The sequence below is a fragment of the Athene cunicularia genome (assembly GCF_003259725.1).
Source record: "Athene cunicularia isolate RWA chromosome 19 unlocalized genomic scaffold, athCun1 chr19_part1, whole genome shotgun sequence".
Lineage (NCBI taxonomy): Eukaryota > Metazoa > Chordata > Aves > Strigiformes > Strigidae > Athene > Athene cunicularia.
Window position 1 is genome coordinate 3,856,046 of NW_020799124.1, and position 21,573 is coordinate 3,877,618.

The 21,573-nt window shown below is 49.7% G+C and overlaps 1 protein-coding gene across 1 annotated transcript in view; it reads right to left on the reverse strand.

Moving 5' to 3' along the window:
* RPH3AL (rabphilin 3A like (without C2 domains)) overlaps positions 1–21,573 on the reverse strand; it is a 41,398-nt gene that overhangs the window by 3,028 nt on the left and 16,797 nt on the right. The window contains exons 6-8 of the mRNA XM_026861600.1: positions 14,400–14,574; positions 7,252–7,365; positions 6,620–6,802 (exon numbers count right to left, since the gene is read on the reverse strand). Of these exons, the coding sequence (XP_026717401.1) occupies positions 6,620–6,802; positions 7,252–7,365; positions 14,400–14,574 (472 nt within the window). The remainder of the gene's footprint in view (positions 1–6,619; positions 6,803–7,251; positions 7,366–14,399; positions 14,575–21,573) is intronic.

Below are 21,573 nucleotides of genomic sequence, written 5' to 3' on the forward strand. Positions count from 1 at the left end.
TGCTCGGTGCCATTTTAAGAGCTTCCTAAAAAAATAATGAAGAGAACGCCTATGCATCATTACTCCACAGTCTGTCAGCAGTCAGGGCCCATTAAACTTTATTAAAGAAAGAAAAGACAGGGGAAAAAAAAATGGGGAAAGAAGGAGAAAGAAAGAGTTGTACTTCTAGAAGTGGTCCCCTGGTACATACTTTCCTCAGAGGGCTAAGTCAGACAAAAAGCCAAGCCTCAGCTCTCAGGGGTTTCCAAACCAGGTGACAGCATCCACGTGGCACCGAGCAGGTCCTCCACGTGACCCTCCGTGCGCCTGGGCCACGGCCAGGAGCCACAGCTGAAGGTCATCCTTGCCCGTGGCTGGGGATGGGCACAAATCAGCAATGCTCTGCTGCAGAAGGTGCTCTGGCTCACGGCAACTAAACAAACCTGAGACAATCTTTTCAGCAGCCCCTGGTGAAACTCAGGCTCTGAGCACGGGGCTGGCAACGGGGAGTGCTCTAGGGCAGCAGTGGGCCAGTACTAACTTCTCTCCCCCTTCTCTGAGCTGAAGGTGACTCCTGGAGAAAGAACAGGGGCTGGTTCCAGTCACTGCACTCATGTGAAACGTTCAAGGCACGGGGAGTCCTCCAAATTCCTCCCATCAGCTACTGGCCGGTCCCAGTTGAAAGACAACCTCCCGAGCCATAAACCCTCTCAATTTGTTTACAAAGACTCCCAAATCCAGACTTTTAAATTCTGTATTACTGACTTCCCAAACTCTTTCCTTTATGCTTTGTGCAAAATGCTGAATAGAAGGTTGGAAGCACAAGGAGTAAATGTATCGCAAAGGGCAGAGAACAAGTCTAAGGCCACAAGGCAGGAGGCCAGACAGGCTGTCTGATCAAAGACCAAAGCACAGACCTCCGCAGTGTGAAAGAAGGCACAAAAATAGGAGTTTCATCTTCAGCAGCAAACTTGTTTCCAGATATATTGAGTGAAAGAGGCAAGAGAATGAGTCTTTGTCACTCCTCTGTTTTCAAGGAAAAAGCTTTCAATTTAAAACTCCATAAAGAATTACAGAAATAGTGAAAGTAATTTATTTTTTAGGTACTCGAGCTTTTATTCACTTAACTTCAAGGCGGACTTAAAAAAGCTGAAACTGTTTTGGTTTGACCACTTGAGGACGAAAATATTTTAATTCCTTAAAACATGGAAGGGGGCATATGCTTCTTCTGAGGTTCATATGTACAACTGCATTGTATCGAGAATGCAAACCTTGAATCATTTCCTAACGCTGTCACTACCCGAAGACATGTTTTATTTATAAATACAGCAGGACCATTCGATGCTCTGCACTACCAGGAAGGCAGAGACAGCTCGAAGCTGCTCAGCCATGAAGGCACAATTCATTTTTTTCACTTTGTGGAAGAGGGACAACTCATCCTCCTTGGCAGTGGGAATACGCATTCCCATGGCAGGAAGCTTTGAGCAAATGGAGGCAAACAGCAGTGTCCAAAGGTTGATGAGGCAGCCAGTGCAGGAGGCAGAGGCTTGGAGGGGAGAGACTGGGTGTGGGTGAGGGTCTCTCCTCCACATCTGACCCCCCCCTTTCCTTCCTACCCCGTGCCCTCAATGCAGGCAGAGCCCGAAGGCAGAGGGAGGAGGAGCAGGGATTGCAAGCACAGCTCCTTTGCACAGTCACCCACCTATTCCACCCTACTGCAAAGCCACCCCTGGAAGACTACACTGTTTGGATGCAGCTCACATGGGTGAGGGAAGGAGCAGTCAGAAAACATTTAAGCAACTTTCCTCACCGAGCGCAGGAAAACAGAAGTCACCTCCCCAAAGACTGCTATGAAGAAAGTCATTAAAGAAATTACTATGCCATTTGGAGCCTAATTACTGTTAGGACAGGTTTTTTTTTTCCTACATGGAATGGAGTAGTTAGGCCCACTGAAGCAAAATGTTACCTCCTCATCGTCCCTGAGGGAGCAAAACAGACATCTGAGAGATGGAAGGGAAGGAAAAAAATAAGTTAATGCTTTAAATTCAAAGATGCCCTGAGAATTTCCTGCCTCAAAAATAATGCAGAATGGATCTGCCTGTCTCGTATATTAACAGCTTGCATATTTATGAGCAAAAGTTGATGCCTACCCTAGCCGGGGAGGCACTGAGCCAGAGAGACTGACACCACCTCATTTCTAAATCCAGTCAATTCCTGAAAGACAGGGCATAAGTCTCCGCTGATTAAGAGAGCTGGAAGCAGCATTTCCTGCCCATCTCTCTCAGCTCCAGACCCTTTTCTCACCTCCCCTCAGGCTCTCCCAGCTACAAAGCAAGCAGCCAAGGGGAGGTGTACCCAGAAGCTGCAGCTTCAGCATGCTGGGAGAAGGGTCCAGGCTGGACTTGCTGACCTCTGGAGGTCCTGCCAGCCAGTCTCACCCTGGGACTGCAAAGCACATTTCTTATACCCCACCATCATCATCATCATCTCCCAGACTCAGCAACACCACTAACACGGCTCTGTTTAACTGCCAGCTGCTGTACCACTGTTCAAATATTAATGATTTAGACAACACACTGGAAAACAAGCAGAGATGGGGACACTGTGATTTGTGCTCAGATGTCTCACTCGCTAGCTTATCACGTGGCTGTTTCTCAGACCTCCTCTTTTAAGCACAAATTAGAGCCTTCTCCAGCTCCAGAGCCCATGCCAAGCTCACTCACGTTCCCTACCAGCAAGCTCTTCAGGTGAACCACAGAACACCAAAAAGGATTGACCCGTTCCTGAGACAAGGTTCTCAGAAGACACTGAGGACCCATTAACTGGGACGCATCAAAGTAGAACTTGCTACTGATCTGAGGAGGTGCCTTTTGCTCTTAATTTACTCCCCGCAGCAGCCGGGTCCAAGCACAAAGAAAAAGCTCTCCATGGGCTAATGAAAATCACTGTAGGATATTGATGATTTCTTTAATTCTGTTTAATATTATTTTTCTTCATCATTAACAATAGCAAGGATTTTGTTCTTTTTAACCGATGCAACTCTTAACTGTACAGCCAGAACGAGGTGAGTCACCTCCCTAGCTGGGGGCAAGTAATGGGAAAAAGAAAGACTGTGCTTCTTTCTTGTGTGCAAATTTTATTCTCTTCAGAATAAAAAAAAAACTGTTCAGGAAAACCAGAGCATGACCTTCCTCTTAACAGCTATCATGTCAGAGTGGGCATCTCCAGGAACCAGAGTTTCAGAAGAAGAAACACCAGAACCTCAGAAAATGATGGTTTTGAAAGGGGTTTCAAAGCAGTTGGTAAAAAAAAAAAAATAAAAAATTGACAGCCTCTCAACTCACCACTCTCTTCTGCAACTTTGGCTCATGGGCTGAGGTTGCCTAAATCCCAATGCAGCTCTGACAATGAGTCATTTTATGACAAACCCCAGGCTTCATTATCTGCCTCACCAAACCCCAGCCGGAGCCAAAGCAACACACTGGAAACGTACAAATTCTTCTTAATAGCTCCTTGTTTTCCCTCGGCCACACGACCATGCTGTTGTCTTGGCCTTCAGGCTTAAAGAGCCGAGGACTATGAGAGCAGGTGCATTTGCAGTACCACTCCCTAATTCCCTGTTCTGATTGTGGCTTGGGATTTAAGGATGCTAAAGTGTTCTGCAAAGTCACACTTGAGAGCAGAATTAGAGCAGAGGTGAGAAAAAGAAGTGAAAAGAAAGTCACCGGTAGAACACTTGAGGTGTTAATATGAAGCCAAAATTGCTCCCAACATAGTGTTATAAAGTTGCAGAGCCTTTCAGAAAAGCTATAGCAAAATCTCCCTTTAATGCCCCCATTCTGCAGCTGAGGATCAGCAGGTTAGACAGAATCTTTGCCCCTTGCTCTGTTTTTTGGGTCAGAGCAGAGCACAGGGACTGTCCCACAGGCAGGGAGATGCAGTAAAGAGTTTTGGCAGTCTTGACATACAGCACCCATCGCCTCCACCACTCTTCAAAAAGATTAGCAGCAAGAACAGCCTCTGCTTTTTGGCTAACAGTGGCATCCAGAGGGACCCATCACGAAAAGCTCCTCACAGAGAGACAGAACTCTGATCTAAAGATGGGAAGAGGCACTGCCAGCTACCCCGAGGCTCCCAGCATTTGCATACCCCAGACCTCCAGCATCTCAGAGCATGTGAACCCCTCTGCAGAGCAGGACACTTCCTAGGGGACTGAAGCACTGGTTTTGCTCTTTATTTTCTGCTCTTATCAGGCTGCTGGCAAAGCACGGGGGCATTCAGTATTGGAGCCTGCTGGATGTCTGATGGGCTCAAAGCACTTGCTACAGAGCTGCACAGAACACGAGACCACACGAGTCGTATGGCTGTGTAATGCTGATTACTAAATACATATGTAATGGATCGTGATCGCCAATAGTTCACTGCACAGATCACGTCGGGACAGCATCTCTCCAGCTGGGCACTTTAAGTGCTCTCAGAATAAACGAACGCCAACTGCGCGTACCCCTGCTGCTCCCTCGCTGCACGGAGGCAAGCCCACATCCCAAACACACTGGAAGGAAAACAACTTCCCTCTCTCCAGCCCACCTTGAAGTGCTGAAGATCACCCACACTGTGGGACAGAGCATACACCCAGGGCAAACACAACGTGGTCACATCACGTGCCGCCCACAACGTGCTCAGGTTCCAGCTCTGCCTCTTTGCAGAGACCTTTGGTAGTCTCCAACACCGCCACACTAGCCCTGGCCAGCACCCACATTGTGGAAAGGCGTAGGCTCAAAGACAGGCCAGCCTCTCTGTAGCCCGTCCAGCCACCTCCTGCGGCCGCAGAGCCACAGCCATAGCGTCACCTAACTCCCTGTGAGCCCATAGCAGCTCAGGAGGATGGTGGCTGGTTCCCTGAGATGACACAACACAAGAATTCTGCCCGCTGCCACCCTCCACCAGTTCCCAAGGCTGTGCCCACCATCAGCTTCATTCCCCTGCCAGCAGAAACACTCGCTGCCACCCCCCTGCCTCCCTCCCCTGGCCGCGGAGCCCTTCCACCAAGGCACCTGCTGCTGCAAGCACCACGTCTGAAAACAGCCCCTGCTGCAGAAAGACTGGGAACCAAATGACCCCAGACATAATAAAGATCTTTACAGATACTCTCTAGTCAGGCAACCCGGCTTAACCTCCTTAGCAGGATCCTCTCTGCATCTCAGGGACTATTTTAACTGGGCTCATGAGATTGCTACAGTTTGGGGTTTTTTAAACATACGTCCACGCTGCCTGTCGTTTATAGCTCTCCCCTGCCTAGCAAGGAGAGATCGCACTTGAAAGCGCTGACCCCTTGAGCCAAGCTTTTCACAGAGGGTTTTTAGCAGGAAAAAGGCATTCTTTGCCTCGAGATCTTGTTTGCAGAGTAACGACCAGGCAGCAGTTAGTTCAAACAGCTGGCAGGCAAGCTCCAAAATTCTAAGTGCTGTACAAACACGCCGTCTGTCCAGGTGTGCATCCATCCAGATTTCAGCATGGCCACGCAGCACCAGCAGAAGCAGCACCCAAGGGGCCACACCTGGTATCCACCACCACCACCACCCGCTTCGATGCCGCAGGACAACCTGCTGCTCCACTCTGGCAGGCAGCAGAGCCCACACACAACAGGGATCAACCGTCTCTAACGCCACAGCCAACGGGGGCTTAAAATAAACCGCCCAGGCTGGGGCAGTACTATAATCCAGAGAGAGGACAGACAGAGCCGATGTAGCACTCATCTGATTTGCTTTGCAAAAACTGAAATTCAAGAAAACTGCAAATCTCTGAAACTTGGGGAGAGAGGTAAGAGCAGAGAAACAGTTTTACGCCGGCTATTTCTAGTGGGAAGTGTGGGGAGGGGGACTATGACTCCATGTTACACTAAAGGATAAACCTGAGCTCTCTAATCCAATTTATGCCTCAACATGCACAGCACAGAACAAGCTCAGGAACAAAAGGAGTGGCAGTTCACAGGGTGGCAGGAATGCTCAGGAGGGAGCGGCACTAAATGATAACTTAAGGGGTTATTGAATAGATTAGCGGGAACTGCAGAGAGAACACATTTGCATCTCTTTCAGCTGCTCCAGATCAGATGCGATAGCAGCCTCTGCTCTCAGTCACTTAATTGTTCCAAGGTTGTTGAGAGGGAAAAAGCGTCTTTTTTTTTTTTTTTCTTTTTTTTTTTTTTTTTTTTCCCCACTGCAGAGTTCTGGGAAGAGCCATGCTTGGCTTTAAGAGCCATCTAACATCAGGAAAATTTTTATTCAGTCTCATAAAGCTGCTGGACTTCTGCTTTGCTTCAGTAAAAGCTCAATCTGTTCTGCTGCCTCTGCAGGGCAGACAGGAGGCCCCGGGCCTTTGCAGAGGGGCAGACCCAAGCTACGGCTGCTCTTGGAGGTGGGTGTAGGCAGCTCCCACCCCAGACAATTACTCATGTTGCAGAATAGATTCTGCATGGAAGAGGAAAGGAGCAAGCTGTAATGCTGTGACAGCATCTGCCGTGAGGAAAAAAGCAAGGAACGGTAATCCTGGGCCACAGCTTTGCCAGGTGTGCCTCTGAGAAAGCTGTGCTTCCAGTCAGCCCCAAAAGCATGGATCTGCCCCGAGAGGAGGTTCAGTTTACCAGGGACTCTGCTGCCTGCATCACTGTCACGCCCGTCCGCCGGCTGGTCACTCTGGCAGCTCTCCGTGGCGCTGAGGGCAGCCCCCGGCTCGCTGCCCAGGCTGCTGCGGCTCCCCGAGAGGGTAGGGGAGTGGGTGCTCCCCAGCACCCTGCTCGTGGCCTGGCTGGGTTCCCCGATGGGTGCTGCAGGGATACAATAGAGAGATGCTGCTGTGGGAGGGAGAAGTGGGTGCAGATGCTGGGCCAGGTCTTAGAAGAGCAGCAGCCTCCCCGCTCCCAGCCGGGCACCCTCAGGAGCAGGGTCAAAACCCAGTTCCTTGCTCTGCTCCTAAAATGGCACCAGCAATTCCAGCACCACAAAGTCAGGAGTGAGGAGCTGGATGAAGACATGCTGCCAGGCGGCCAGGAGCAGCTCCCAACTGCAAGGGCAGACCCCGAAAGGCTGCAGGCAGTGGAGTGACCCACCGATACTATTCCAGTGAGAAAGGATCAGACCCTCGCCTGGCACAGCTACAGCCAGTGGGCTGCACCAGCATCGGGCAGGCTGAGCCAGAACCCACAGTACCAAGAGTCAAACATTCAAGCACTTTACACTCCCCACCCTCCAGCCACAAGGAACAGCAACTCCTCACCCAGTCCTGCTCGGTGCTTTCTGCCTTGTGAGCCTTTTGACCCCGGGGATAAGGGCTTGTCATCCAGGCTGGAGGAACTGAACTCCGAGTCACTCTCACTGTCGCTAGAAACCACTGCAGAAAAGATTGAGGGGAGGAGAGAGACAGTTACTCACAATGTTCATAACACTTACCAAAGAGGGTGCCAGATGGATCCAAATAAAACATGAACAAATGCTGACTCGCCGATCACATTCTCCCTCTCCAAAAGGAGCCCTACCTGCAGTTCCCCCACAGCTGTTCACTGTTCCTCTCAAACATGATGTGCTTTTACTTTTTACAGATGATTTATAACTCCACCATACACTCTCCAGCGGTGCCAGCACCTGAAGCAGATGCACACACCACCAGTGCTTCTCTCCTAAACCTGACTGGGACCATGGAGACTGCACCACTTCTTTAATGCTCAAAGCCCCCTGCTGCAAAGCCAAGAGCCCTGTGGTGTGGGAACAGGGCTCTGCTCCTGCTAACCCCCACGCCAGGACTCAGCAAGCCCCCTCCTCCTGAAGGTTGCTGTCTCCCATGCAGGAGTGACAGGCTAAGGGCTGGGCATGAGGCTGGTTCCTGCTCTGCTGCATGTGGAGGGGTCCAGGCTGCACCGTAAGAGCATCCACGTTTGAGTGAAGTGGAGAGAGGGGCTGGCTTCCTCCAAGCCGCATTTCAAGTGCAGCAGAGCCTCTGAGGGAGCTCCAGGTTCTATGAGGAAAACACCAGATAAATACTGACCACATCAAGTAGCAATAACACAAAGAACCAGCCTTATTTGCTCATCGTCCAGTCAGCACTCATCCCTATCAGCACACTGCCCAGAACTGCATTACTACTCCTCTGACCCCAAGGCTTAATACACAAGGGTCGCTCCCCTTCCTCAGGGAGACTGTTGCCCCCTTTCAAGGTTGCTTTTTATTCCTCCTTCTTCCCCCCACCCAAATCCTGGTCCTAATCTTACTGCTCCATAGTTTCCACAAGAGCTGAAGGAGACTCATTTTGCCAGACACAACTTCCCAAACTGGCAGGTTGCTTTCACTTTTCCATGCAATTATGCAAACACCTCTCCTGCTTATACCAGTGTAAAAGGTAATTTGACTGCCAGCTGCTCTGGGTAAAATGAGAAAGGTGTTCTTCCAACTCCTGGGCTTTTGTAATGGCCTTATCTCAGAACAGAAATGATGGGGCTGAGGAGGAAGGTAACAGGAAAACTGTCTTTTATTTGAGGGATTGCCCCTACAGCACTTCTCTGTCTGACCAAGGCAGATACCAGCTCTCCAGGCAGCTCAGAAGCCATTTTACACAGTGGGTCACAACTCCTGGTAGAAAGCAGAATAGTGGCTCATGTGGGACAGAGTAGGCAACACTGCAACCTACAGCCTCTACTGTAGGGAGCCCCCAACTATCTCTTTATATTATAAGCGTATATTCACAATATGAGTTCCCCATTCTGCTACTGAATAAACCACTTCACCCTGCGCCGTGTTACTCATAACACCCAACCTCACAGTGTTGCTGGGCGCAGGAGGGACGTGGGTGCAGAGGTACAAAGTGACGATCGTGGGGTAGCAGAGAGAGCTGTGAGTTCACCTCTCTGTATCAGCCCTAAAATTCACTATACGCAGCTCATAGAGCTACAAACCCTTCAACACTGCCCAGGGCAGAAGGATGGGTATCTCTCCCCTTGCACAGGTGAGCACATGCTGTCAAATATTTCCCCCAGGGACCTCTGCAGATGCTCCTGTATTCAGGCATCAATCTGTACTACACAAAATATTAAAAAAGAATAAATATATTAGTACCTAAAATAGCACTCTTCTGGAGTTAACATCTCTGAGGATATTAAATCTGGCTGCTGGCATTATTGCAAAGTGTTATTGAAGTTGCCTGCCCGTGCTGCCAGGAAGAGCTGTGCAGGGTAGGCTGCCATGACCCCTCCTCGCTGCCTGCACAGCCTTCCCCGGGGAACCAGCTCCTCTTGCACCCGCAGCCTTTGGGACCTCCTGGCACCAGCAGAAATGGGACCTCTCAGCTGCAGGGAAAGGGGCTGTGGAGCTGAGGGAAGCCCCGTTACAAGCAGGGGGGCTGCGCTTCTGGCTGAGAGTCCTCAAAGCAAAGGTTTGGCTTTGGGCTTTGCTGTCTTAAAGACAGCTTCACTACTTCCCCAAAACATCCTGGGAGAGGTGGGGGACTACATATAAATACTGTTAACAACAACCCATACATACCAGTATGTATTTGTTTGCTATAAAATCCAAATCTCAGCTGTGAGAATGATTCTGATGGTCCTGTTGCCCAATCCCCTCAGAAAATGCACTGCTGTCCCACTTGGTCATCATCCTTTTTTGGGCTCCTGGATTCATAAAAATCATTGCTTCAGGACAGCTCCTTCCTCCATGAATCCTTTAAAAATGTTGGAAGTCAGGATTTATTTGGAGAATACCCCAGTGAATCAGTGGAGGTGACTTTAGCTGCCTTCCCTTCTGCCATTCAGCAGTTCAGAGAGGACCAGCACAAGAGGAGGAAAATATTAATGACACGAAAGGCACTCACACCACAGGAGCAGCCCTGTCTGCTCTCATTTCCTCTGCTGCCAATAAGAGTATATTTTACCCACTGTGCCAATGTTTCCCTTTAAGGTAATTTTTCTCCCAAAGCTCCCAGACCTTCTGCTGGCACTTTCCAGAGCCCAGAAGTCGTAAATCTGGTATTCCAGCAGTTGCTGATATATCAATAAGAGTCGTTGGACAGCTGTACTTTCAGAGAACGTAACAGATTTATCCCTCTCCATCTCCAGCTGACTGAAAAAAAGCTCATAAAAAAAAATATGCCGAGATAAAACTTGCAAGAAAAGCAGTATTCCCACAGGGAATGGGTCACTCCTGGAGAGCCTGAGTCTTCACAGCTGCTGCCAGAACCCACGATTCCTTCACCACACAGTTCAACCTCCAAACCAGAGGTACCAGAGCCCCGTGGCAGAGAGCGCCACAGTGAATGATGAGGGGCTGCCGGGATGCACCTAACCCAGCAGCAGAGGATGTGGGGAGGCTCTGCAGAGGCCAAGGGGAAAGGAGCACTTGGCTGGAGTTGAGCTCTAATATTAAACACGTGCATTTGGCACGGGCACACCTGCAGTGGGAAGTGCCAGCCACGTTTCTGCTGCCCATCGCAGGGCAGAGCTCAATCCCTGCACACACAAAGCCTGGCACTTCTTGCAGTTGCCAAAAATACAGAAAAAGCACATGGGCACGCAAGGGCACCCTGCAGCAACAGCTCTGGACATCTGCACGCACCCAGCGCAGCCAAGGCGTGCTGGATGAGCAGGCTGAGCACACACCTCCCCTGCAGCACCGTGTCATTAGCCTCTGCAAAGACCACCTCCGGGGAGCGGGGAGGCCAACAGCTCCTGGTCACTGTGGGTGGGAGATGAAGAGTTTTATTACAACCCAAGTGTCTCACTAAGTGCAGCTCCTATGCTAGATCTCACCCAGCATTGCCCACAGTTGCAGGGACATCTCCAAGCAGGAGGAGGAAACTAGCCCCAACCGCTCTCCCTTTCAGAAGCGGCACACGTGCAGCATTGGCACTGCCCTGACTTGTAAAGAAGTTGGATGACCCCCTCAGTGACCTGCCCCAGCATGTTCCTCTCTGCTCCATCACTCCGGGATTTGGCCTCCAGCACGCAGAAACCGGACGAACCCTCTGCATCCCCCTGCCCGGCCGCTGCTCCTGTGCCTCCGACAGCGCTGAGCCCAGCACGTCGCATTGCTTGGCAACAGGACTAGAGCACACTGCAACAGGAGAAACCACCAGAGACCGAGCAGAGCAGCAGGCAGCCCTCACGCCAAACAGTGTAATAGCTCAGGGATCACTCTTCTTTTTTCCACCCAGATGCTTTACATTTTTTTTTCTGCAGAACTCAGAGTTCGAAAGAAGGAAAGCCCTGCTGCTTATTGCTCCCCACCCCCTGATGGCCCCGTCCTGCCTGACCCAGTGCAGGAACCCACCCACATTCCACCACATGGAGCAGAGCTGTTCCCCAACACAAGAAATATTACTGCTATTCTCCTCACGACAATACATTTGTGCCTTAACTAATAGCAGGGTTCCCATGGCAACTGCTTGTTTATTACAGAAAAACTAAAGGCAACAGCAAATCCCAGTGTCAGCGAGAGCAAGAGAAATAATGGGTGTGTAAAAATAAAACTTCTTCCTGGTGGGTTTGGCTTTTCTTCCAAGAAGCATGTTCCTGCGGTCCCTCGGTCCCAACTGCCATCCCACTCTCCTGCAACAGGAGCAGCCAGTACCCAGGGCCTGGCACTGATTCCCTTCCTTCTGAGGAGGAAAAAGGGACATTTGAGTTCGTCCCATCCCTGCAGAAAGGCAGGTCCTGGCACAGAGGATGTTGAAAGGACAACCATGGCTCCTCTCTTCCAGGCTCTCCGGGGGCTGTGCCAGGACATGGCTGTGCCTGCGCTGGTCCCACCTGACCTGAATCCCATTAATAGCTGAGAGACAGCTCCTTCAGCACCTTGGGAGCGGAGCGGTGGGGTTAGAGTTGGCTGGCCAAGATAAGGGAAACCCCAGGGAAAGCAGCCTGTCAGAGTCAGGCACGTTAAATGCCAGAGCTCATTCCTGAGAACATCCTGCCAAACGAGCAACAGGGCTTTACTCCCTGCCGAAAGGATGTGTTCAAATGAGGGCGTACGAGGTGTGAGCTGACAAATGTCATCGGCCAGGAAGAGGTAAGGCAGGCTGTCTTGTCAGCCACTGCTTTGTAAAGCTCAGTCCAGCTGCAGATTCATACCAGCAATATCACAGCTACACCACCTCCACAGGGGAAGGCACTGCCCTGCACATTCAGAGGTTTCAGATGACAAGCAGCAGAAGTGCCAGCACTGACAGGTGAAAAAAAAGAGTTAAACGGAGGGGTGAGATGTACAAGTTCCCAGTTTCAGGAATGAATTACAGCCCACAGTGCCCATTGAAAGCTGTCCAGAGGACAGGTGGCCTATCAAAGAAGGGCAATAAATAAAGAAAGCACCAGAAAATAAAATCATAAATTAGTATTATCCAACCCGTAAAACAGCAGCCAGCCAAAAATCAGAGCACATGGAGAAAGGCAGCTCACCACCCACATCAAAGCTTACCAAAGGCCACTTTGCTGTCCTCCACCTGCTCCTTTGCTGCTCTTGCCAGTATTTAGGGGGAACTTGACTCAACTCAACTCAACAAAACTCAACTAAAAAGCTGAACTAAAAAGCGGGCCAGGTCTGAGCCTAACACCTTTGACTCATAATGCTTTCTGTATCATGTGAACAGAAAATACCTCATCAATCGGTTCATTTGCTAAGACAACTCCTTCCAAGCATCTCCTGGAGGGAAGCACAACCATCTATTTTGATCTAATTTGTCTTTAATTGGAAAAGTTACAGTAGGTCTGGGAGTGCTTTCCTAGATGGGGCCTGAAGAGTTTGTAAACCAGACTCCTGAGTCCTCTTTATGAAAAGGTTATTTCCCCCTGCACTGCTGATAAGATTTATCTTGATGTGGAAGAGTGTATGCTGCTGGTACACTGAAGAGGTCTTCTCCAATTGATCTAATAGCAAAAGGCAGAAGGAGAGAGAGACCGAACAGTTCTTCTAATCCACATCAAAAAGAAATGAAGAGAAATCAAAGCAGACTGGCAGCAGCTTTAATTCTGCAGCATCCATCCGTCGCTGTGCTAATGACCCCGAGCGCTCAGCTCCTCAGTGCCAAGCTGCTGTTTCCTCCCAGCTGGCTCTGGGCGCACTGAAGTGAGCACACGAGCAACAATGGGGTGGGCAGATGGAAGGGGAGGGGGGGGGGAAACCCTACAAGGCAGTGCTGTAAATGGGAGCTGATGCAGCAGCAACCCAAGATGCCACATGCGATACAATGCTCTACTTCAATCAAGGTCTACCTCAAAGAACAGGGTGATGTCACACCCAGAACAGGGCGACATAACAAGGTGACATAACACCCAGAAGAAGCTGATATTACACACAACAGAGGGTGACGCCACAGCTGCTCAGGGGCTGAGGCACAAAAGGACACATCTTGCTCCTGCTCGCTGACTGGAGAACAGGATCTCTGCCCACTTGCTCCAGGCCCCAGGAAGACCCCAGGTTGATGCTGGTGGTGTCATTTCTGACCCAGCTCCAAGTGACCTGAGGCATCTGCTCAGTGGGGCTCTGCAGAGCAGCAGGAGCAAGCAGCCCCATGGAGGGAGTAAGACCAGCCTTTTGTCAGCCTTGGCTGCACAACAACGTTCATCAGCGGCACCATCCTACGTAGTGCAGCGGGAGGAGCCCCTTGGGCTGTGACTGCAGACAGGTGTCTGCTTTCACAGCTCATCCCTCCCTTGGCAGCCCCAGCAAAACACCAGTGGCTGCAAGGAACAGAGAGGAAAGCAAGGGGGGGCTGAAGGACAGGGAGTTCAGGAGGACTGTAGCTAGTTTGGGCCACCAATGTGCACATAAGTAACAGTGAAACCTGAAAAACGTACCATAGCATAAAAAACCCAACACTGCCCACATAGGAAACACACCACATCTTGTGGGCCATCTGTGGGTGCGTATGCCGGGTTGCTGAACTTTCCGCACACACTGACAATGCAAAAGTACAATCAGCATTCGGGTCAGAAGATTAACGACGTCTAAAAGCAAGAAGGCCAGAAGAAAAGAATGTGCTTGTTAAGGAAGAAACTGATAAAGAAAGGACTCTTTGGAATTACAAAAGCAGGAACTTATCTACTGGTTGTGTGCAGGTAGCACTGCTTGTGGCAAGTACCAAGGGAGGTGTTTTTTGAAATAAGCACGCACAAGAGTAACACAAGGTAGCAACAAGTATATAAGGGCTTGCTGCTATTTTTAGAATGCACAAGAATATATAAGGACTTGCTAATAAAGTCTGGGCTTGACTTCCAATCCTATTGATTGTCTGTGGTCTTGTCTCCGGTGGCCTGCACCAGAATTCATCCCCACAGCCATCCCTCACCTCTAACAGAGAGCCTCCCCGGTTAGCTGAATCCTGCTATCAGCAGTAGGAGCCAGGTCCTTGTCCCCACCTGCTTCCTGAGCGTACAGCAGACCACCAACCTTTTCCCCTGGCCCAGGTGAAGGATCGGCTAGTCCCAACGCTCTCTGCCTCTGGCACGGCTGGCTCGCTTTGCCAAGGCTGCGAGTGCAGCTCGCTGGGTTTGCTGCTGCTCTTCAAAGGTGTGATGTACTTGGGCAGCCCTTTGTAGAACCACGCACCAGACCTCTTCCAGACCTGTTAGAGACAGACACACACCACCTTAAGCCTGGGTTTTTATAGGATGAGAGCACAGCCAGCACTAAACAGGCTCCCCACCAAGCTCAGCCCAGCTCCCGCCTCTGAGCTACCTTGATGTCACTCAAACACAACAGGGGCAAGCCCTCCAGCCCAGAGACCAGCAGTTCCCTGCACTCTGCAGCTACCACAGCATCCCAAATTCCTCCCCATGCCTTGTCAGACTCACTTTACCTCGGTCCTTCTTTCCCCACTTGAAAAAAAAAAAAATAAAAAAATCACAAATTTGAATGAGCAACAGGCACAGATTTGAGGAGAAACAGAGGGTGATCGTGCAAACCACAGAGCTTCTTACATTCTCTAGGTCAGGACTAAATGTTTCTCTGATGCTGTGCTTGAGTCAAACACGTGTTCCCAGGCTTACTACAAGGATACTGGGGTGAATTTCTCCGGCCTGCACTAAGCAGCAGGCAGTTCAGCTTCTGCATCTGTTGCTTTCCCATTGGGAATCCACAGAAAGAAAAAGCTTCCTGGAGAGAGCAGGAATGTGCCATGGGTGGCAACAGCCCCAGGCACATGCTCTGCTTAGAGTAAAACAAGTCTTGCCCCGGCTGGAGGGGCAGCAAGTCTCCTCCTGGGCCAGGGGTCACTTCACTTCTGAGAGAGAAGCTGAGGGGGCGGGCGGCAATGCCAGGACAGCAGAAACGCTGCCCCGTGCTGTACCAAACGGCACAACCTCGATGTTCATTCCACAGAGCAATTCAGGCTAAGCCAGATCATTTAACAAGTGTGCCTGAAAACCCCAGAACGGGAAGAACCACACTCAACTAACCCAAATCTGCAGCAGGAAACAGACTGCGAGCGCTAAACTGTAATATCTCCTGTAAGAACACTCTCTGCTCTACAATTCAGTTTTAATGCAGCTTATAATGAAGGAGCTTTATTAAGCATATTTAATATAAAGCCTGTTGTGAGCCAGAAGAAAGGAAAAGGATGGCAGCTCAGAGAAGGAGAAATAGCCTCTAAAAACCCAATTCTTTTGTGCCTTCCAGCAGTCTACTAATGAGCTAATAAGACAGCCAGGGCAAAAATAAGTTAATATAGTAAGAATATAATTTTCTGTTTCATGTGGGGGGTGGGGGGTGGGGGGGCACAGAAAACTTGCAGTTCCGTTCAGAGTGAAGGAGATAATCAGTGTTTCTACTCCAAGTTCCCAAAGCATTTTGCATATAGTATCACCATAATGACAACAGGTGCAAATGCAGATATCCCTAATTTCAGCAACACATTTGCAATTTGCATTTAGGGCTTAATCAAAGCAGAGGACAGTGACAACACCTGCCACTCATGAGAAGTTCTTATGCAGGCACAAAAAGCAGGACATCACTGTCACCATTTCACTGATGGGAGGAGATTGCTCAGCAGGTTGTCTGGTTCCCAGTCCAGGGCCATCAACACAGAGAGCTAAAATCTGTGTTCGGGGTCTTGAAAGCCAAGTGAAGACGATCTGACTTCAGAGAGGAACCTGGTAGTTTGCTTTTTGAAAGAAGAGCACCCAGCAGAAGAAAGCACAGCATCGCTGTGACCCATCACACACGTCAGCTACTGCAGGAGTGCAAGACAGACGCTCATGTGCACCACAGAAGGATCTAGAAACCAGGAGGTGAGAGCACCCTGCAGTTACACCAATGTTTTCCTGCTGGGTAACAGACCAGCAGGATGGTGAGTCTCATCCACGTGAAAAGCTGGGAAGCCAGTTCTCCAAATGAGAAATGACTGCAAGTTCTCCTACAGAGGGGCCCTTGGCAGGCAGGACACTTTCCCAGCTCTTTCACCAGCAGGCAAACAGCAAAAATAGTGACCCAGCCAGCCGAGACACAAGCTGACAGGGCACGTTCTGTCCCCTCTGCTAGCATGCTGGGACTCTGCAGCATTTGGTACAGCTTGTACAACAGCACACGCAGCGCAGACCCTGGAAGAACGTGCTCTGCTATCCCTGCAAAACCAAGAATCGGGAAACCCAAGGTATTTTTTCAGTCTGGGACAGACATCTCTACCTGGAGCTTAACCCACTGTAACTCAGGTAATCACACGCAATGGAGGGGCTGCAGGCTGGGCAAGCCCTGGTCTCCCTTTGTCTCAGGAAAGCAGGAGGCCTTGGGAGCAGCAGCACAGGTGGGACACGGTGGGCAGGCCAGGGGGTCGCGCCCTGAGCAGCACCATGGCTTGGGGAGGGCAGGTCAGCCCCTTCTGCACACTGGGTAGCTGGGCCACACGTAGCTTCCCTGCACAAACTGCCGGGGACGAAGCAACCCTTTCTTACAGTCATTCTCTGAACAGACCTTGCAACATCTGTAATTTAATTTGAAGCACTGAAGAGACCTATTATCTTCAGGCGAACTACAATTTAGGCACACCATAAAACCAATCAGACACAGCGAGGATTGCTGTAAGAAAAGGCTGGTCACCCCCAGGTTTCTCGCTACCCCAAAGCCAGTCCAGTTATAGAAAGTGTTAACGATTTAATACATCCAGCTCTGATGTAGTAATACCAGTATAAAACTGAGTCTATGCATACATATTCACTTTGAATTGGTGCTTCTAATAGAGTTTGGTCTCATTACAGCAGCAACCGAAATTGATTTGAGATCAGCTCTAAAATAGCTGCAGCAAGATGTTCTCCCCTATAATAATTTAGTACCTCTGCTCCCCCCAGGTTAGCAGCACGCCCCATCTGAAACGACCGCAGCTCACGTTCTGTTCTGCACATGTGCACACAGGTCAGTTTTCGCATCCATGCATCAAAACAAATCGATGTTGCTGACTGCTATTGATGGTAGTTTCATTGATCGCAAGAGTGGCCTGACAGCAAAGTTCTTGCTTGATTTTAAATTAATAAATCTATAACAGGACTTCAAGAATAAAACTACTCTTTATTAGTAGGAGTTTGCTCTTTCCAAGGAGGAGTTTTGGTCCCACCAGTCCTTTTGGCACGTAAGGTGAAATCGGGCCCCCATGGCAGCCTAAACTGGAGTTTCATCACCAAGAGGGACAGCCAGACCTTTCCAGTTTATTGCAACACCCAATTTTAAGTAACATTGATCATCCCTCGCTCTGAGTGCTTGACAGAGAAGAGTAAAGATCTGTATCTGCACTACACCAGATCAGGATGGGGTGGCCCAGCATGTGGCTCAGGACAGAGCTGCCACACCACGGTTCACCAGCTGCAGCTGTCCCCAGCCCACTGTACTCATGCTAAATACTGACTTCCTTCAGGCTCCTGTCCTTCTGCCTCCCCTGACACCCAAACTACCCTAAAGCAAAGTGGGGGAGAACACAGGGGAGAAGAGCTACTTTAGCAACAGACTCCATTTTTATTACTTCAAACCAAATTAACAGCCATGGCCATGACAAGTCCAGAGAGCTCAATGCCTTTTATAACCCTGACAATATTCCCATTAAAGTTGCATCAAGCAGTCATTATAGCTACAGGATGAGACAGTCAGAAGCAGATGTGTATTTTTATCTAGCACGTTCAAGTGCAGCCTGTAAATGGGACCCAATGGAGAAACCCTGGTGAAATGCATGTTACTGCTCAAACTTCTCCCTCCTCTTTCTCCTTCTATGAATACACAAATGCTAAAACAACTCCTAAACGGAGAAAACATTAGGACTTGCCGATGAAGAGATGGATCACAGCTGAAGCAATCATAACGCTTGCAGCCCCCCCAGAGTTTGCTCACCAAGCCACACGTCCCCTAAACAGAGATGCTTAGGAAGGACCTTTGCTGCAAAGCCACACTTTGCTCTACCACCTATTTCTCACCACGCAGTAGCTGTTCTCATTCTGCAGCCCCTTTCCTTCACAGCAGCCTGGGCCGGGCTGTGCGAGAGGGGAACAGTTACCTCCGGCTTCCCATGCTGACACCAGTGTTACCGGCTCAATCCCCCAGCAGCCAAAAGGCAGGGGAGCAGGTTCTCGTGGGCTACAATGCTGAGCGAAGAGAAAGGCACCTGCAAACGCAACCACCCTGGGAGGACGTCATTGCCATTGCCCTCACGCAGCACATGCCCACACACTCACTTTGTCCCAGCTCTCCACCACGGCTCTGGCACGCTGCAAACCACTGGCAGGGAGAAAGAGCAAGCGCTCTTCAGCTTCGTTATTTGCATTCATCTGCTTTTCCATAACACAGAGATTTCCAATTACATTATTTACAGCAATCTGTTGTCAACTCCCACATTCAGTACTTGAGGATGAAGAAAATTAAAAGGCAGTAAAATTGCTATTCGGAGCTTTGTTTCCGGAATAGCAGAATCTATCCCACCTCTGACCCCAACGTTTCTCAAGCTGCGATGGCTGCCAGCCTTCAGCAATTTATCATTCCCCTCTCAATCAGGCCTCTTTTTTTGCCTGTGGCTCTCTTCTAGAGGACACTATTTTGAGTCTAATCACTTGCTACCACTCCCCCAAAAATAATATGGCGGGCTATTGATGAGTTCTCTGAATTGCAAACAGGTGCACATCACTTTGATTCAATCCAGAGTCACCCAAAATAAACACTCCCCTCCATCAGTATGGTATCTCACCAAGAAATCAGCATGCCAGCAGGAATAACCCTGGGCTATGTGGGGTTTTAATGTTCAAAATCGTATGAGTGTATATGTGAAAAGGGAAGCCCTGGGGGCAAAAGAGGAGGAGACAACTCTGTTCCTCCAGCACAGTAATCTTCTTCCTCTGTATGGTTTATTGTGATAAACCAAGAAATGCATCCAGCCATGAAAATGCCGTTTAGTGAAGGAGAAGAAATTAAAGGGAAAGTGCAGCAGAGGGGGCAAATTAAAACTTTAACAGGTCCCTGATAGCTGACACTCTCTTTCATATTCAATGGGGTTTAAAAAAAGCTATCTCCCCCCACCCTACTTAAACTGTTTTCATTATCACTACAATTTTGGATGTGTCAATTCAAATGTAAATGTGCGTGAACGCTTCCAAGAGGATTTTAATTACGATGATAAAAAAAAAAAAAAAAAAAGTGGTAGTTCAGGAAGGTGCTTTGCAGAACCTGGTGATAACAGTCAAAACAAGGCTGTGCAGAGAGGTAAACGGCTGGGCAGGGATTTGACAAAACACTCCAGGTCCCATCTGCCCTTCAGGCCAGGAGGTGACAGGCTGACTTCAGCCACATGTGACTAATTTAACATGGGCATTGCTGCCCCAGCTCTCATCAGGCTCACGTGCTCTGCCAGAGGCCTGGCAGCAGAGAATCATTCCAGCTGTACACAGGCCCATCACAGCTCCTCCCAGGCAGTTTTGCTCCTCTGACAGTCACTGCAATAAGCCCATTTTGCTGGAGGACTTGCTCCCTTTCTGCCCTGCACTCTCATGCCCGTGGTTGCGTCACTGCTCTTCGCTGCCAAGTCAGCGAACAGGCTCACTGCAGACCCGTGCAATCGGGGATCAGCGTCCCTGATCATGCCACAGGAGTTCATACTCACGCAGAAACAGGACTGCCCCAAGGAGCATCAGCCCTGCACACTCAGTCTCCAGAAAGGCAATGCAAGATGCAAAGCCAAGAAAGGCAATGCAGCACATGGAGGAGAGAAGAAGGGAGGGAAATTCTTGCCCTCCAAAGTGAATGTGAGCTTGACTGAACTTGCCTCTACCCCTGCTTGCAGGAACGATAAAACACGATCCACTCCTGCTTTAATTCCACTGCCCTCGGAAGACACTGCAAAGGAAAACACCCACAGGATCCTGGAATAAGAAAAAGGGATTTTCAATAGACACTTCTGCAAACAGCTGGAACAAGTGGTATCTCCTAGAGGCCAGTTCTGGCCTAAAGCAGATGAGGTCTATCTTATTTCAGGAGGAAGAGATGCACTTCAGATGCAGGAGTATCTGTTGCTCCTTGGGGATGTTCCCTTTGCCAGCAGGAACACGCAGGCTGTCAAATCCCTGCCATGCCAGAACACAGAACGTTCCTCCCGGTGCCTCTCTGGCAGCTCGGAGACCCTCACCCCACATGCACACATCACACTCGGCAGCTCGAGTGCTGCCAAACGCACCGGTTTGCTTCTGGATGATTGGGACGCAGGCAGAATCCATTAATCACCTCCACTCTCCAGAAATAAGGCAGTGTCAGAGCAACTTGTTCCTCATTGCTATGCAGCACAGCCTTCCCAGTGGAGGTTTTCAAGGAAACAGAAAGCAGCAAAGAACACTTTTGAATGGCTGAGGCTGGGATTCCCAAAGGGCTCTATGGGCATCAAGCATTCAACTCCAGCTGAAAGACTGATGTAAGCAAATAGCTTGTTACTTTGGTCTTCATTTTGACCCAGGCTTATGGACAATTTAATCATAACTGAAGCCAGCACAGATTCTGTCCACACAGCAAAAGGGGGAGATGACTACCACGTGTCACTAAACTTATGCTAGCTTAAATCAAGCCTACAGGGATAAATGATAACAAGGAAGATGAGATGAAAGCTTTAGCATGTATGATCAATGCCACACCCTGTAGCCGTTAGCTAGTGTGTGTGAATGTCCAACCGGCCATACTGGCTTGAGATCCTGCTGGGCCACAAGACTCCTGTGCTCACTCAGTGCATGGCAGAGGCTAAAGGGGACAATTTTAGTCCTAGCCTCTTGTCCCAGCCCGGTGACACTTCTTAACCCTAGCCAACACCACTTAGTCCATCCAGGTTTCCAAACGACCTCCCTTTCTCACTTCAGTGCCTGACAGTCTCTCAGTGACAGAGTTCAGAGCTTCACAAATATCATGCCCGAATAGCTTGAGCAGTGGTTCAGAAAACTAGATGGCGATCAAAGTGCTGATGTGGAGGGAATCACCTCGCTTGGAAACACACCACCTCATCACTCCTGCTGGGGGGGCACTCTGGACCAGCATCAGACACTCGCCCACTAGAGCTGGCCAGGTTTAGGGGCCTGACAAGTTGGGAGGTGCTGCCAGAGCTCAGTGGCCTGGGATAAGCCTA